This window comes from Thunnus albacares, chromosome 5 (assembly GCF_914725855.1).
Source record: "Thunnus albacares chromosome 5, fThuAlb1.1, whole genome shotgun sequence".
NCBI classification, from domain to species: domain Eukaryota; kingdom Metazoa; phylum Chordata; class Actinopteri; order Scombriformes; family Scombridae; genus Thunnus; species Thunnus albacares.
In genome coordinates, this window is record NC_058110.1 from 1,367,878 (window position 1) to 1,382,905 (window position 15,028).

Below are 15,028 nucleotides of genomic sequence, written 5' to 3' on the forward strand. Positions count from 1 at the left end.
AGTTGTTCAGCTGTTGAAAAACAGCTTTTTCAGTGATTTTACTCATAATTGTTCTCTCTAGATCTCTTTTAAGAGTAGCTCGATGACGGCGGTTTTCAGGGCCTGTGGGAAGACACCTGAGAGAAAAGACCATACCATACCATAAAGACTAGAAACATTAATTGCTGTTGGTATAAACATGAACCAATAAATCCGTCGAGCAGAGTGGCCTGTTTAGTACGTCTGCGTGTAACAATATAAAGAAAGACAACTGTTGCTCTGAGTTTCAGTTCACTTTTGAGAGAGTAAATGAAGTAAGCAACAGTATCTCAAGTGGTTGTTAAATATAACTGGCAACCTCTGATCATCCTTGTCCCCCCCAGTCCAGTCTGAACAAACAGGGAAAAAGTCTGAGGGCATCTGGAGGACTGGTGGAGGGACATAGAGCCAGACTTATTTTATGTTTATATGTTACCCAGATATAAAGAAAGACAACCAATAACCATGTTTATCCCTTCTTTTTATCCTTTCACATTCCTACCACCATCTAACAATCTATGCTATATCTTAACAAGCTATGCAGCAGCAGGATGAGAGAGTAATGCCCACTTTTATTTGTTATTTAAAAGCAGCTTTTAAGGGGGAGATTGAGGTTATTTTTAGCTTCTAGGACTCACAACACACTGCAGCAGACGCAGGAGTGACTGCCTTTCACTTCCTCTAGTCAGAAACTCCGACAGAAAGTTTCAGTGCAACAATTAAAGCCTTGAAATGAAACAAAATGTTCCAGTGGTGGTGCTGAGTTTCATTTGACTGCACACCACTTTACTGTCTCTTACTGCAACATTTGCATTTTCTGTTTGAAAATGCAGAACAGCAGCTTCATAACTAGATATCCATGCCCTGGTGGTTTACAGGTGAAGAGACATGTAGGTCGGAGGTCATTCATCTCTGCTGCATTATAATGACTGTAATTTAATGTGTGGCAGCTTCATTGAAAGTGGTTCTATGTCATTTACACATACATGTAAACAGTCGCTTCATTTTGAACATGCTTTCAACAACTAGATGCACCTCATCAAAATCATGCTCCCTATGATGTAGCCGAATTCAAATATTTCATAAGTCATGTTTTTTCACTTTTAACTATTATGTGAAAATACGTGCTGATGTGTGATCAATGACTGCTGTCAGTCACTCACCTGCAGCAGCAGAATGAACTGAGGAAAGCGCTGGATCGGTTTCACCATCAGACCGTACAGAGTGATTCTGTCTGGACTGGACACCTGCTTCTTCTAAAAAGCCACATGGAGAAGAGAGACTTATGATGAGACGTGGTATTTAAAAAATACCACAGATTAGGAATGAAAAGTATTTTGTGTGATCATTTTAATCCTTTTGTATAAATTACAGTGATTATTCATACAGGTCTTTATTTCTTACAATAGACAGTTCACTAACTGAGACCACATTGAGAACATTAGATTTCAATAGTTTAATTGAGATAATGACAGAGAGCTGATATGTTGATGGATGGGTTGGAGAACCTGATGAAGGATTAGAGATGGGGGGAGGAAAGGGATGAGGTGTGAGAGTTGAGGAACATAGAATGGAGGCTTGAGGGACGATGATGGATGTATGGTATGTCGACTGGACGATGACTGCCAACAGTAGGGAGGTAGGAGGGAACAAGGGGGAGAGGTTGAGACTCTGAGTGGGGGAACTGTCTCTCCAGTCCATCGCCTGGATAGAGCCCCCAAAAACTTCATGCAGAGATGTGTTCAAGAACGTGGCTGGTGTATGGTTCTGGAGAAATCACCGACTTGTGTGAAACTTGCAGGTTTGCAACCAGGAACATGTAGCAACTCTGGTTTGGCGGTGGAGAGCGGGTCTTGTGGATATGCGTGGTGGGCTAGCCTCTGGTTTATGTAGGTTTGAATTGTTCTGAAGGCTCGAATAAGAATTTACATGAAGAGAAATGTGGGGCAAGAGAAGCCGAGCTGGTTGGTTTGCTTGCTTAAGGTTAAATATGAGGGTGTCTGGGAGTGGCGTCCTTGTCTCCGAAGAATGAATGGGAGTATCAGACGTCGTTGCATGCTGTAGAACGTCTGTAGAGACGTGGATTCTACAACTTTGTCAGGGTAGGGAGGCAGGTGGCCTGTATGGGGAATTCTGGCGTAGCGGGCCAGGATGATGATGATGATGAAGTCAGGGGCAAGCGCTTCGGCTTAAGGCTAGGTTCGGCCTTACTGACCTTTGGATAACATGCTGAAGTGTGGAGCGAGGCTGGATATGATGTCCTTGAGGATTTCTTGTTTATAATGGTCGGCGATGATATAGCGTGGGAACGAGGATGACTAAGACCTCTCTTGCCCCCAAAGAAGGGCTTCGATGGTGACTTGGCATGGTTCATCGAGCAGGGTGGGGGTGGGTCTGGGGGCAGTTGAAGTGGCCGATTGGAGGTGAACCACTTACAACCGCTGTAACCCCGGAAACGGAAAAAGACACTGAGTCAGTGCAGCTGTATGTTGCGAGAACAGGCACTGTGGTTGTCTCCGGAAGGGTCGAGTGTCAGGACTTGGTAGAAACTGTGGGACAATCACGTACGAAAAATGGATGGTCTGGCGTTGAGATAGTTCTTTGGCGTTAATGGCAATTAGCGCTTTAGGATATAGTGATGTCATGGACCGTGCTTGGTGGGGTTCTGAGGGCTGCTGCACCTAACATAGACACCACTGAAGGAGGGATACTGTACATGGGTATCGACAGGCGTGATGCACCTGGATGGGTACGATGCCGTGGGAAGCAAGAAGAGAAGTGCGTGGCCTGTGATGAGCTTTAGCTGTTGAGACTTTAGTAGCCTGTGACGGGGCTTGAGACTGTCAGGACCTGCAAAGCCTGCTGCATGAAGGGAGTCGAAGAAAGGGGGAACAAAGGCGGAGATGGTTGAGTGTGAGGGCTGAGTGAGAACTGTGGGATGACCATTTACGGGAAAACTGATGGTCTGGATGGCTCTCTGGAGTTGACCAAATGGAGTGGGTCGGAAGAAGGAAGCTCCGTGGCCCGCTGATGTCATGAACTAGTGGTGAGGGGATAGAAGCTGACTGGAGCACTGAATTGATGATGAATGGTTGTACTGAAGATGATTCGTTGGGTGAAGCATTTTATATAGTCGGTTGACGGCAATGAAAGAGTGAGGGCGCACCCTCCATGATGCCTTGAGATTCAGATGAAGGTAGAATGGATGAAAAGAAAACAGATGGATTTGAGTGAGCCATATCAGCTGTGGCTAGAAAGTGAAGAATGAAAATATGCTGTTTCATGGATAATATGAGAGGATGAAAGCCGAGGTGATATATGAGGAAAAGATAGAAAGTCTGGAGGGAGGCACGTGGGATGAAGGGGTGAAGGTTGGAAGGATGAAGGGTGGGGGATTCAATTCAATTCTATAATATAGCACCGAATGATGACGAGGTCGTCGAGGGAACCTGGAAGTGAGCAGCTGGATACATCGGTGATGAGCTGGAGGCTGTGTGGAGCGGGAAAAGCACGGCTTTTGAGACGAGGAGGTGACGTCTGAGTCGGCTAGAATGCATGTATGATACGCTGTGGATGATCGATGGTGGGTTGTTTGGAGGGAAGAGGATGAGAGTTCCTGAAGAGGAGTAGAAACGTTAACGAAGAAACACAATAACAGAAAAGTGAGTTAGTATGAACCATGGAGTTACACAAGCACTTAATAAATAAGCAGGAAAATGGGATGAAAATTTAAAAAAGGGGGTAAGAAAAGAAAGTGGAGTGTGCCCTGGCCGGGGCTGGAGAGTCAGGGCTCCGTTGTAGCGGGCAGCATGGTGACGGGTCGGGTTGGCGTTAGGCGGTGAGCCCGGAAGAGTGGGATGATATGAGCTGCTGGCTGGAGAGGTGAAGAAAAGGTTTCCGTAGAGTTGGAAAAGTTTGGCAACGCTATTGTTTCACTGGAACGGTATGTCCGTCTGTCTGAGAGCACTCTGTAGGTGAGTGAGCATCCGGCTGAAGATGTTGATTGAAGGAAAACGAGCCGCGTGGGAATCGGCTATAGCGTGGGTGTGTGTGGGTCCCAGCTGATCAGCAGTGTGGCGTCTGAGGGAGTAGCTTTTCCTCCGAGGAGCCGCGGTGTAAAAGGCCTCTGCAGGGATGTGGTGGTGAAGGAGGTATCTTGTTGGTACTGCTGGATCGAGTCATGGATGGTATTGCTGGGGAACGTGGTCCATGGAGCGCGGGCGAGGGGTAAGCGTTTGCGATGCGACCCTGTCACGGATCACTTGCAACTGAGACGAGGGGAGAAGAACGGATGGGGTGTGCCTAAATACTTTGTTGTGCAGAGGTGGGATGTGTACTCGTCGTGGTCTCTGTTCCCCAACTTCGTTTATTAATCTTCCAACTTCATTAGTTCCATAATTGATTCTATTTTAGTTTATTTGTGGCTTACAGGCAGTTTCTGTGTTGTATCTACCGTCTGTATCTCACCTTAAGAATCTTTTTATTTTACCTTGATATTTAACTTTCATTTGATGTAAAAATGTTCTGCATATACACTCACTGATCAGACAGATATGCCCAGTACAATGTCATTAAAGCAGTGAACAAGGCTTTGACGCTGAAACAATTTGTCTCCACCGGCTGCGTGGTGGAAACACTCAGCAGTAGTGCTGAACGATCAGCTGATCAATCAATTAGTTGATATTTGAGAACAATTTCAATAATAGTGTATAAAAGTCATTTATCAAGTAAAACTTACAATCATTCTCAGATTGTAGTTTATCAGATGTGAGAATTTGCTGCTTTTTATATCATCGACTGTTGGTCGCTCAGAAGCAGATATTTGAACACATCACGTTGAACCCTGGGAAATTGTGATGGGGCATTTTATTGGCTAAATGATTATTGATGCTTTCTGTGATTGTCTGTTATTTTCATACAGTTATAATATCATCTATGTTAATATGGCTAAATGTCCAAAACCTGAAGTGAACGTATGTAGAAATGCTCCCTGTGAGACAAAGCTCAGGTAACAGCTGCTCTGACACTTAGTTTGCAATGTTTTCCTGACGAGATGACATCAGCTTGTCACACATGTCTATAAACGTGTGTCCACTCTGCAATGTTCACTACTGAGGATGTTGTTATAGTTGCTCCATGTGTTCATGTCGTCCACTCTTATTTCAGATCTGTCTGTGGCTCGAACATAAAGAAGTTGACATTTTGAGTAAAGAATGAGAAACAAAAGTGAAATCCTACCACTACTGAGGGGCAGCTTCTGTGAGCTGACCAATCAGAGCAGACTGGCGGGGCCTTAAAGAGACAGAAGCTAAGACAGCCTGTTCCAGACAGAGGCTGAACTGAGGGGCTGCATAAAGGACCAGTAGAAGATAAATAACTGTGAATGATGCAAAGATAGTCCAGGAGAGCCCCAGAATAATGTGATAAAATGCATGATACATCCCCTTTAATATAAAAATGGGCTGACAGATGAATCAATAATGTAAATAATCATTAGTTGTAGTCCTAGTCAGTAAAAATACAGCAGCAGCTGTCACACTGTCTGTTCACAGTGCTGCTGTGTGCTCAGAGATGTTGTGACCGACTCACAGCCCAGGACACAATAAATGCAGATATCTTAGGCCTTTAAGACATTTAAGGGTCACGCTATCTGTGTTGGTCAAAGTAAAATGGAGGCGTATCAGTTCTGTCAGACAACTGAGAAACTGGATTGAAACCCGTCCAGTCTGAAACACAAAACATCACAGGTTTGAAATGGTTAAAAACAAAGAGCGAGCACCTTCAGAAAGTCCAGGAAAGCAGGCTTAGACATGCAGGCCTTCTTGATCAGCACCATGGCGTTAGTGAAGTTGTTGATGTAGTCACTGTACACATTCAGCACCATGGACTTTGAAAACTGTGGAGGAAAGAGGTCAAAAGACATGTGCACAGCTACCAGTCACCATTTCTTTTCACACACACTGATTGAACGCTACCTCTGCAGAAGGTCACTGCTAGGTTTATAGATTTTATCTAAAAGTAACAAGAAATGTTTAACCTCTTCAACCCCAAACAAACTTTATTATTTGAAATTCTAGCCGAGATAAAAATACCAATTCTGTCAAGCTAAAGTTTGGGGAAATTCCATCATCCTACAAGCTGTTGTGGATCACCTCTCTCGGTGAGTAACACACACACACGTCCCCCTGATGGTTAATATACTGTACATCTTTTGGTTTATATAGGTGTGTGTGTGTACATATGCGGAGGAATTTCAATTACAGACTTAGTCGTGCACGCAAGACTGTGGAATGTGCATTTGGAAGGCTCAAAGGGAGATGGCATTGTCTGCTGAAGATGGATGTCAGCATCTTGAGGGTCCCAACCGTTGTAACCAGCTGCTGTGTCTTGCACAACTTATGCACATCTCAAGGAGATGACTTTTTGGAGGAATGGAGGGAGGAAATGGAGGAGCCAGCAGAACTTAGGGAACCAGACCTTCCAGTGCCTCATGAAAGAACAGCAGAGCCACAGAATGTTTGACAAGTACTCTCTACATCGTTCACTGAAAACTGAGCAGATGAACTGATGTCACGTCTTGTGTCATTGAAAGAACCGACAGGGAAGTCACTCAGAGGCAGACGATGGCCCTCCATCCTACACTCTGACCCACCTGTGAATTCATTTTTCTTCTTTTCAACATGTAGGGACATTATTGCACATTATTTTTTAAATGTTACATTTATAGTGTTTTTACTGCACTTGATCATATATTGTGAAGACAGTGTTTACACATGTGCAGTGATATCCTGACATGTATTGCACACATATGTAAACACTGTCTTCACAATATAAAATATTCAAACATTTAGAATAATAGCTGTCGACTATAAATCCAGATGTTTGCTCCTGGAATCACAGCTGTTAAAACCTCATTAAAACACTGAAGGCACAGCGATGTGAGCAGCAGAGTCCCAACATTGATAAAAACAGTGTTTCAGTTAGAGTAACGGTCTGTCAGTGAGCTGAAGCTGTTAGCAGCTGCTGTCAAAAACATCAGTATTTGGTTAATGCTGAGGTTAAAGAGAGTATGTTTAATGCTGTCCAGACCAGGAAAAAACAACTCAAATAAATACTGGATCATAAAACAAGACAGCGATTAGTCAAAGTCTCATCCTGAGAACACGTTTCTGCACAAATGTAAGCTAATGTTAGTCATACAGGAATATGAATAACCAGGTTTCTAATGTTTCATATCTACCCTGAAAATGATTAAAACCAGAATAAGACATTACAGGGACTAGTGTGCATGCAAAGGTACTAATTCACAGATAATGTGATAACAGGACGCAGACCAGAAGATGAGTGAAGATGAATAAAGATTCATTTAAAATAATAAGATTATAAAAAATATCTGTTAAAGTTTTTTTTTTTTTTTAAAGATTAGTAGTAATTAGAGTTTGGAGAGAAGTAAAGATGTGTGTGACTGACCGAGGCAACAAACAGGTCTCCGATCTTCTCGCTGTGATCCCACTCGGCCACGCGGGATGCCAGAGCGATCTGGAACATGGAGTGGCATTGATGGATTTCCTGCAGACGGTAAAATATCTGACGCACCTTCTTGGGGCTTAAGATCCAGTTCTGTGACTCTAGCAAAGGCCTTTGGTACTCCTGACAGATTTAAAAAAAGGTTAATTTAGCATGATGTAGATGTGTGTTATTATCAGCTGTTACTGTGAGTGAGCATCTGTAGACCAGGTGAAACGTTTCCTTAATTATTTATTAATGGCTAAATGATAAACTTGTCAAGATTAGTAAGTAAGATTTGTTTATCATCATAAATCACCTTCATAAGTTAAATTAAGTTAACCTGAGGCTTTGTTTTCAGTCTGTCTCATCATCTGACCGCTTGTGTTTCTTGACCCATCTCAATGTCTGTGTGTCTGTCAGTGTGTCTGTGCATCCACACTACTCCATGACCTCCAGCCTGGCGACTGGGTAGTGATAAAGGACCTAAGAAGGAAGCACTGGCGCTCCAAACGCTGGCGAGGTCCATTCCAGGTGCTCCTAACAACACACACTGCTGTGAAGATTGCTGAGAGAGCAACGTGGATTCACTCCAACCACTGCAGGAAGGTCCCAGAGCCAACAGAGGAACACCGCTGCCAACCCGGACGACAGGAGGACCAACCACACGAGGACAAAACGTGAGGACCAACAACACAAGGATGGACGACGCAAGAACAACACAAGAAATAACTCTGTGAACCCAACAGACACCGGCCAGATGTGCAGGGTAACACCACCACACTACAACATGCGTCACCTGATCCTGATCCCATCGTGTTTGGTGATGCTTACACCTACAAACCCGCCAAGACCATCACTCTGACAGGAGGACAAAGTGTTACATTCACCTGCACTGTTTAATCCTGACATTCAGCCTCACTTCACATTCCTGACGCCCATCATTATCCCAACTCAGACTCTGACTCTGATGATGACATTTTGTAAATAATGTTTCATTTCATTCTTTTTATTATTATTATTATCATTGGTATTATTATCTTCCTCAGGTATAAATATTTAGCTCTTCCCATGCTCGGGGTCTTTCTTCAGTAACCGCTCGCATGTTGAATGATCTTGTCTTTGCAAAGAAAATAAAACCTTGTCGGCCAGCAGAAGTCTCTATTTTGTTCTTCACCAGCAGCAGAGAATTTCCACTACAGTCTGTTTGTGTGTTTGTCAGTGTGTCAGTGTGAATAAATCCCTGTTTTTGTTTTGTTTTTGATATAAAAATGTTGTGGTTCTACTGTCTCCCATGAAAAGGAAGCTTTTCTACACTGACATGAAGAGACTCACCTGCAGGATTCTCTTGAGAGAGTCCAGGTAGCTGCTCTCACTCTGCACGATGGAGCCGAGGATGAGACGTCTGACAACCTGAAGGAGTCAGTGAGAGACTTTCACATCACACACCTGCAGTAATTCTGCTACGGCTCACATCAATAGACCGTTTAAACAATGTAACAATACACGTTGTACTACAGTTTTACTGCTCTCTGTTTTTTCATTCTCTTAATTCCAACCACTTCCTCTTTGCTCTTCTTTCAGTCAGCGTTAAGTTATGATCAATGAAACTCGAGACTTAACGGGGGAGGGTGTTTCCACTTGAGCTCCTGGGAGTTTTAACTGACATTAACTTGACACCAGTTTGACTTCACTTGTGGCAACATTTGGAGAATTTTCTGCATTTATAATAATTCATTTTCTTTGTAACATATTATAAAATTGATGCCCTGCCACTGTGTAGTTGACTCAAGGAGGCAGTAAAGTTAGATGATATTAATGCAACAGCCATGCAGTGTAGAAGTTAACTGTCAAGACTATCTGCTCTTTTTTTATATACAGACACATCCACACACACACCTGCTGACTGCTGAGCCCCTCTGGCATGGGACAGAGTTGTGGTGGAGGGTGTTTTATATCACACACAGACACATCCATGTAACCGTCATCATCCTTTCCTTCACCTGGAAAATCAAACACTTCATTCACAAAGAACAACATACAGACAGAACTGTTACTTACTTTAATTGCAACTAATTTTATGTATTATTTCCATCTCTGTATGTTAATAGTGATTTCTTTTTCATGCAGTGTTTAGGGTCTCTGCAGCAAAACATCTCCAACTCTGAAGAAAAGTAAGGATGCTGAACAGGAGCAGACATGGATGTTTATTGTTTGTCTTCTAAGACTGATGGTGAAACAGTCGTTGTTTGACGGGTCTTTGTATGTTTGTCTGTGGGTTTGTTGTACTGCAGAGACACTGAGGAGAAGGTCAAGAATGTCTCGACTATATCTGAACTCAATATGCTGATGTTAGTGCTCGTGACTTGTCCACCTCTGTGGGCTTGTTTATGTGCACGGTCAGGAGTGCTTTTAAACATGTGCATAAGCACTGTTTACTCACAAAACTGTGTGTAATGAACGAGCCTCCGGTCTGCACAGAAGTGATGAACCAGACTCATAAACAACTGAGTGAACTTTTACTCGTACCAAACATATTAGGTGAGCTTGTTACAGATGTTGTACCTGTGAAGTCTTTTCTGTGCAGGAAAGACACTTTGCGGATCATGGCTAACTTTGTGTTTTTTAAACCGTCCTTGGTGTCATTCCTTGATGTTTTCATCATCTGCTTCGCCTGGAAAACACAACGAAAGTCCAGCTGTAGAACCAAGGTTACTGCACATAGTGACACCTGACTCTAATATTAAATCCAGTTGGATGATACTCTAATTCATATCTATCCTTTACTTGTCATGTATACATACTGATTATACTTTCTATCACCTTACACTATTGGTTGCTGCAGTGAGCCCCAGTTTCTCCACGGAGATCATGTAAGTTCATCAGATACGACACCTGAAAAGGACCATAACAACAAGTCCTTTCTCCCTGGCAGTAGACGTTGAGTTATAACAATACAAGTAAGCAGAGGTCAGAAACATGAAGTGGGATTCGTCTCAGTCAGAGTTCTACCTCAGTGTCACAGCTCTGTCTGATGTGGGCAACATGAGGTGTACTGAGACGTGCCGACAACTCCTTCAGCCTCAGCACATCTGCAGACAGCTGGCAGTCAAACACCAGACAGAAGAGTAGAGAAACACTATGGACAGGACAAAATAATCATAATTTGTTGCTACTTGGGTTTTATTTTCATAGCTCTGACCATCATTTCCATCATGATAACATTGTACTAATCAAGCAACGTGGTGGCTTTACTACAAAGTCTGAGAGATGAAGAAACACGAGCAGTAGGATGATCAGACAGGTTGGAAACAAATCTCCAGGTTAGTCCAGATTATTTGGAAGAGAAAAGGGAGGTGACTGTAAAATTATCACCCAAACTGATGTGCTCACAGTTTTCCTGTTCAATAAAGGATTATTAGTTAGATTTCAGGTGGGCTCGCTTTCAGCTTGGCCTCCAGATAAATTGGTTTCTGGATATAAACTGTCTGACTGCTTCTGTTTCCTGCCCAGTTGGACTTTGTTGTATTGATGTCACCATGTTCCCAGATCTCAGCTATGACCTTGGTGACTCCAAAGTTATTATTTCTGATACAGACGATGGGAAAAGCTGAGGAAACAAAACCCAGGTTGTAGGAAACAAGAAAAATCCTTTAATTCTAGAGGGAAAAACAAAAGCAGTTTCATAAACTGTTCAACCGACTGATGCCCTCTTGCAGATGAGTATGACAGTATAATGTACTATGATACATTTATAACGTGACATCTACTTCTACCCTAGCTCTCCCTGAACCACTCTATAGAGGTAGAGCAGGTTAGCAGGTTATCCATTGACCTGGCTCTTCCTGTTCATGTGTCAAAGTGTCTTTGAGGAAGACACTGAACCACAAGTTGCTCCTGATGGTCGGGCCTGCATGGCAGCTCCTCCGACATCAGAATGTGTGTGTGTGTGAATGAATGAGGCAACGTAACGTGCTTTGTCTGTTAAGGTAGAAAAATGCTACATAAGTGCAGTCCACGTACCATATAATGTGTTAGTAAGTCTGTTATCCATTAACACCTGTTAGAACACTTTCAGTCTATTAAACTGTTGATCTACAGCCGCACCTGACAGGCGGTCACTGTCACCCATTAATAGGCTGTAGGCAGTACAGATGAAATGAGTGTTGCTCAGTAGAAACGATACCACATTTATAAGCCTTAATGTTCAAAAACAAAAAGTAAAACCTTAAAACTCATTTCCAAGTTCTCCAGGAACAAACAAGCAGCATTGCTCCACTTAACATGTGGAGGAGAAGGAAAGTCAACTTTAGATCAGTTATACAGAGTCTTTCTCATTCAGGGGAATGGGAAGGTGTGTCCAGACTTTTGACTGATACTGTAGTTCACATTTATTTTTAGAAAAAACGAACACTAAGGAATTATTTTCTGCCAAATGTTCAACACTGAAACAACACCAAAGAGCGTGAAAATGAGAGTGAAATGCGGCTGGCTGGAAAAATGACATTTTTCTGCGGCTGGGGGACGTGTCCTTTCATTTCTGTCATTCTGTGTGCTGCAATAATAGACTATCAATATGAACCAATATGAACCAAAAAGCATTGTTGACATATCTGATAGGTTATGTTCTCTGAAGTGAGATGGGATGCTGTTTCCACCGCTGTGTATACGGTCCAGTCTAGCTGGTAACATGTGAGACATGTACTGTCTCCTGTGTGCTGTCACATATATGATCATGATGTTGCCCACATGTCCGACATAAACAGACTGTTTTATCACTTGTGTGTGAGGTGGATATTGAACTTGAAGAGCAGAAAGGCAAACTCTGGTTCAGGAATATTATGAAACTAATCATCCAAATACTGACCCACAAGCAACTAGAGCTCCTCAGTCCAAGCTCACCAGTGACACCAAGCAGACTGGTGATCTCCATCCATACAGCCTTCTTTTTTTATGCATCTCTGTGATTGTACAATGTGTTGTCGTACAGTCTGGGGTGTGTAGAAACAGCCACAATCAATTTATCTTCCATTGTTAATGTGTTTCAGGCGGGAAGAAATTATTTAAAACACAGGTCGGCAGGTCAGAGGGCTCTGCGTATTGATTGGCTGCAGGTTTTTTGGCCGTAATTTGCCACAAAAAGTTAAACTATTCCCAACTTTTGCTGCTCTTTGCTGTGGATTCAGCATCAGAGAGACCTCGCTCTCAAATCCATCAAAGCTCCTGGTTGTCCATTACACCATGCAGGAGCATTCTTTACTTTGGTAGCTGTAACAATACTTTAATGTAAAAACACTCCAGTGCATGTAAAAGACCTGCAGCTCTTAGTAAAGTAATGTCAGCAGTAAGTATTATTTCTCTCTAAAATGTAGTGGAGTGGAAGTGTAAAGTAGTACAAAACAGAAATACTCATGTAAAGTACAAGTACCCCAAAACTGCACAGAAGTTGAGTACAGCAGTACTGCAACACACTAAGAATCCATCTAGCAGCAGCCCTCTTTCTAACTGAACTCAAGCCTGGTCGACATGTGTTTAATATGCTCTTAAAATGTAACCAGCACACAAGAACTTTGCAAGAACTGTGTAATATAAATGTATCACACTCTCATCTAAAAGCAGGAAATATCTGATGCAACAAAAACTCAGAATCTGATCCAGCACTCAGTGTCAACTTTAAACTTGACCACCTACCTCATACATCAGTGCATCTCCCTTCTGACAGATCTGCTCTCCTGCACAACCCTCAAACAAAGATGCAGGTTTTCCAAAGCAGGAACAAAATCATCTGGATGGAAAGCCAGCTCTAAACAGTCTTATCCTTTTGAAGTGTGTAACACTCCCACTCTGAAGTCTTCCTCAAGTGGCACTGTGTCGTCTCTGAGACACTACAATGTGAGCTGAGGGGGAAAGTCCAACAGCGGGAGCGATACATGGTGGCAGAAGCAGAAGACAGAAGTGCTGACAGAGCAAGGGACTGCCAGAAATATTTTACTTCCTCTTTTCATCTAATCTGGTTTCATTCATGCTGTATATTCAACCACACTTACTGTTAGTTGTGGTCATTCCACCATCAGGGTTGATGTTTAGGTCGGAACAGTACGGATGGAGTAGCAACACTCATTATCTGTAGATTCAACAGTGTAAAAGCTGGAAACAGCTCTGGAGCAGCTGTGAAACTTTGTCCGATGTAAAAGTTGCACAAATCTATTTTTTCACCCACATTAATCACATGACCATGAAAGATGTTGCCAGTAGTGAAGAAACCACAGAGAATTAACGCTGACTCTGCAGTTCCACGGAGCGTTTTTGAGTCTTTCAGCTCATTGTTTTGGTTTTATGGCCCATGACTTCACTGTTTCCTCAGCGTTCTGATCAACGTGGTTCCAGCAGCAGCAGCAGCAGCAGTAGCTGTTTTCAGTCATAAACCTACTGTACTCTGTACCCACACAGTCAGAGACCAGCTGGTGAACATAGTGGAGCGTTTAGCAGAGCTGACAGGTGTGAGTATGGTGCTTACATTCATCAGGTGAACACTAACATGACTCCAGATGAATGATAATGTTGTTCTGTGTCTGCTGGCAACACATCAGTCATATCAACACAATATGGTGATAATATGTCAGTGTTGTGTTGATCATTTCTTATGCTGCCTGCGAGTGGCCAAAATGTATTAAAGCTGCTTTAAATCTTTATTGTCAGACTTCTTTTTGTACATTTGTAATTTGAATTAAATCTGTGTTCTTTTGCCATCATGTTTATTATTTGTTGTTTAATATACTGTATGATATTCAGTGAAAACAATGTAATCATAATGTATTTCATATATATGTTTATCTGTTAAGTACTGAATTGACTCTGAATTTTCTTTTCTAAGATACATTTAAAAATGTAAGATAAAGGGCTGTAACTAACGATTATTTCCATTATTGATTAATTTGTTGATTATTTTCTGGACTAATCGTTTGGTCTGTTAAGTGGTTGAGTGTTTCTCAGAGTCCAGGATGATCCTCAGACGTCTTCAACTCAATGATTCAGTCGACAGTCACAGAGGAACAACAGAACCAGCAGGACTGAAGAAAGTCTATTACCTTATTACTTCTGCTTCACTCCTTAGATTTATATATTAATTTATATATCTGAGCTGATTAAACTAAACTAGGAACATTTCTAAACTATCAACCATTTGAAATAAGTCAGAAACAATACAGAAATACAAGAGAAATGATGAAAAACAACAACAAAACTGAAATAATATAAAAGCAGAAGTAACGGGACAAAGTGCAACTAAAGGAAGTGATGAGCAGGCGACCTACACAAGATGTCTCCTCGTTTCCACTGTGGCATGAAATAAGTTTCACATCTGGCATCACTTCTTCATATGATGTGTGCATACTGCTGGAAAAATAACATTCAGTGAACAATTACATATAAATTCACCTCTGTGTCATGGACACTATGAGTGAAAGGAAGCGTCTTTATGGACAACATCAAGACCAACTGTCTC

At 42.3% G+C, this 15,028-nt stretch overlaps 1 protein-coding gene across 1 annotated transcript in view; it reads right to left on the bottom strand.

Moving 5' to 3' along the window:
- arhgef10lb (Rho guanine nucleotide exchange factor (GEF) 10-like b) overlaps window positions 1-13,394 on the bottom strand; it is a 37,416-nt gene extending 24,022 nt beyond the window's left edge. The window contains exons 1-7 of the mRNA XM_044352590.1: window positions 13,216-13,394; window positions 10,090-10,198; window positions 9,424-9,527; window positions 8,860-8,937; window positions 7,489-7,668; window positions 5,798-5,914; window positions 1,182-1,274 (exon numbers count right to left, since the gene is read on the bottom strand). Coding sequence (XP_044208525.1) covers window positions 1,182-1,274; window positions 5,798-5,914; window positions 7,489-7,668; window positions 8,860-8,937; window positions 9,424-9,527; window positions 10,090-10,198; window positions 13,216-13,224 — 690 coding nt within the window. The 5' untranslated portion in view covers window positions 13,225-13,394. The remainder of the gene's footprint in view (window positions 1-1,181; window positions 1,275-5,797; window positions 5,915-7,488; window positions 7,669-8,859; window positions 8,938-9,423; window positions 9,528-10,089; window positions 10,199-13,215) is intronic.
- Window positions 13,395-15,028: the final 1,634 nt, after the last annotated feature.